Source organism: Galendromus occidentalis, unplaced genomic scaffold, assembly GCF_000255335.2.
Source record: "Galendromus occidentalis unplaced genomic scaffold, Mocc_1.1 scf7180000077542, whole genome shotgun sequence".
Lineage (NCBI taxonomy): Eukaryota > Metazoa > Arthropoda > Arachnida > Mesostigmata > Phytoseiidae > Galendromus > Galendromus occidentalis.
This window is the reverse complement of record NW_003805530.1, coordinates 5,833-8,833: the sequence shown is the minus strand read 5'-3', so window position 1 is coordinate 8,833 and position 3,001 is coordinate 5,833. Positions and strand designations below refer to the sequence as shown.

The 3,001-nt window shown below is 51.8% G+C and overlaps 1 protein-coding gene across 1 annotated transcript; it reads right to left on the bottom strand.

Annotated features, from left to right (window-relative positions):
- Window positions 1-475: 475 nt before the first annotated feature.
- On the bottom strand, window positions 476-1,967 carry LOC108864951 (uncharacterized). The gene is made up of 3 exons (XM_018641496.1): window positions 1,848-1,967; window positions 1,147-1,624; window positions 476-576 (listed from the first exon to the last, which is right to left on the bottom strand). The coding sequence occupies exons 1-3, from the start codon at window positions 1,965-1,967 to the stop codon at window positions 476-478; spliced, it is 699 nt and encodes a 232-aa protein (XP_018497012.1).
- Between the last annotated feature and the right edge of the window lie 1,034 nt (window positions 1,968-3,001).

Below are 3,001 nucleotides of genomic sequence, written 5' to 3'. Positions count from 1 at the left end.
TGCTCTTCTGTGTTCAACCCTTTCCTGTGACTCGCTATATATAAGGACAATAAACCTCAGCCAGTCAAGGGGGAGCCCAAGACTGACTCTAGTATTCCGTGTGATCATTATAGCCGAGGTATCAACGAGATACGTATATCTTGATGAATATTGTCCGTTTCACCTTCCGCTCTAGATACTGAAGACCTCAGTCTGTAACGGTCACTGACCGGTCACCACTTAACCCGTTCACAGTGTTTTCAGCATGACCCATATTCGGATGCTCTTCTGCGGTACACCCCATTTGGCCGCGACCGTTTGGCCGCGGGACGTTTGGCCGCGACCCTTTGGCCGCGGGACCGTTTGGCCGCGAGACGTTTGGACGCGAGACTGTTTGGCCGCGGGACCGTTTGGTCGCGGTACCGTTTGACCGCAGGACCGTTTGGCCGCCGTGGGACGACTTGAGAAAGAAACGAGCGACCGGAAGGGACGGCTCTCAGGAATCTTGTGCGAAAGATCTATGAGGGAAGGCTTCAGGGTTTGTCACAATGAGGAAGTCGGCTTCGTGGTCGGGATGCAGAATACGGATGTATCTCCCTGAATGTATGGGTATTCAGCTCGTCTCTATACATGGCATACCAGAGAAGACCCGAGTCGAGTATCCAAGCGTTTCGATTTTCAGCAACCTCAATCCTGGTCTCGGCAGCTGAGGTTCTCAACAAGTGGAACGTCCCCAGCTTCCTTTGGCAAGCGTGCATGCGACAATTGACGGCATCAACGAAAACACGCAAAGTTCAGCAACATCCAATCATTTGAACCGAAGTCATGAGCTAGGAATCCTCCAGAAGCAGCATGTCGGAGTGCCCGACAATCGTTAAGTCTTCCCGCGGGAAAGACAAGCTTTGCCACCAGGGTTTCATGCATGTCAAACGTCACATGAGCGCTACCTTCCGCATCATATCACCGCTCATGTTTTTTGGGGGGAACGTCTTCGAAATCTCTGCGGGTATTTCCACCCAATCCAGACCGCGGCTAAACGGTTCCGCGGCCAAACAGTCCCGCGGCCGAATGGTCCCGCGGCCAAACGGTCGCGGCCAAACGTCTCGCGGCCAAAGGGTCGCAACCAAATGGGGCGCTCCGGAACAAAGGCGATTGCGGCAAACATACGGACGTCCAGAGAGAAATCATTTTCCCGCAGGTATTTATCACGGAGCGTGGCGTCTGCTTGTATGTGGCGCCAAAGGCTCTGGTTGAGATGAAAATTACAACCGAGGACACCGACTGATGGGAAGGTGGTTTCGAGCTCACGGACCATTGCGATCTCGAAGTCCACGTGAGTAACCTCTGGCCGGAAGTCATCGAGGACGCTGGTCAGGATTGTCAGAGATCGTCTGTAAGTTCTCGATGTTTTCCCCGGCATCAAGGAATACACGACGGGAACAGTTTTGTGAGAGCCGGGAATCTTCACGAGAACGCTGTACATCTGATGAGAAATCACGGGGCAAACTTTGAAGGTTCCGTCCAAGAACCACTCGCCGCATGTCTTCAGTAGCTCGAGATTATCGAGGGTGGCGAAGTTTATCATCCTTTCGCAGTCCCCTTCCCCAGAGTCGTACAGTAAAAAGGGGTCGCCTTTGGTGGTCATCTGGAACATGAAGAGCATAGACGGAAGAAAGGTGTCAAGGACTTCGACGAAGGCAATCTTCGGATATACAAACGCATACCTTCGAAAAATCTGGAATCACCAATTCTTCTCTTCGTAAGGGGTTCGTCGGATGCATCGGGGCTTCTCGTTTTCTCGCGCGCAAGACCTGTCTCCGGAGTGGGTCTGGTCTGGGCATTCTGCCCAGCGTCGAGCGTGAGCTGACCTCGCTGACAGCTGCGGCAACCAACGCGGTCGACTTCGCGTAGGTCTTCTGAACCGCAGATCTACCAAGGCAATCTAATCTCTCGCGGACATCGATTCCGACTGAATCCGGGGCGTGCATGTGTTCAGGTGGATCCTGGAGGAAAAGTCTAGACTTGGAGGACCGAAAAGTCGCTACAACTCTATGAGTCACACAGAAGCTCATGCTCAAAATTGTTCCGGATGCTTTATAAAAATTTCGCGGATCCTCAAGTTCCTTATGACTCACGCTATGAGTGCCGTCCGCGGTGCTGATGCGAGCTCGACAAGTTTTCTCCACGCAACGCCACGTTGTCTTATCAAGCTAGCTTCGGTTTTTGCGGAAGACAAAACCTCCCACACAAAGCATTGGCCTACCTCTGGTTGAGGTCAAGAACTTCAGAGGCGTTTCGCAGCTCATGTTAAGCTTCTACCGGTTCGGGAGAAAAGATGCATCGATTGCCGCCAATGAACTCAGCCTGGCCCACTTGGTTGACATCGCGCAGAATGATAATTTCAGCGAGACGTCGTTTGGTGCACGTTTCTATGATGCGCGCATCTCCGCTCAGGACAGCTCTCTATAGAATGTTCGCCATATAGTGCTGCAAATAATGAGCGTGAAGTTTTCGCGTTTGCGACGCCACGGGAATTCCATCGAGGATTCCTCATCAATGAAAACCTAGGACTGTATGCTCATTAATGAATGCGAGATTGGCAAGAAGGCCCCCAGAATTAGGCCATATTAAGTAAATCCAGTCAGTTTCAAAATTCAATTTTACAAGGCTTTGTGCGCTTAACCGTACGCTGCGCTCGAACTGACGCTTCGCTCAGATCGACACTGCGCCCGAATTTTCGTTGCGCTCCGGGAAGCATGCGCCGAAAATGGCATGCGCTCAAAACTGCTTGCGCTTGTGAAGGTTGAGCAGGGAGGAAACACTAGAGGAGCTGATCGAAGAACGGCACCACCGATGATAAGGCGAAATGAGAAGTTGTTTATTCTGTGAAGAATAACGATTAATATAGGGTAATCCAGACATGCGCAGTCGGGTCGCCGGATCTCCATCTTAACACTCCCTTTCGGAGACCTGACAAACACCAACTCTTGTCCTTAACCGAGACCGTTCAGCCCACGCTGTT

Coding starts and splice junctions, on each gene's coding strand:
- LOC108864951 (XM_018641496.1), bottom strand. CDS start 1,967: ATGCACGCCCCGGATTCAGTCGGAATCGATGTCCGCGAGAGATTAGAT. Junction 1,625..1,847: donor TTGCCGCAGCTGTCAGCGAG/GTCAGCTCACGC, acceptor TTCATGTTCCAG/ATGACCACCAAAGGCGACCC. Junction 577..1,146: donor TGATTTCTCTCTGGACGTCC/GTATGTTTGCCG, acceptor CCATACATTCAG/GGAGATACATCCGTATTCTG.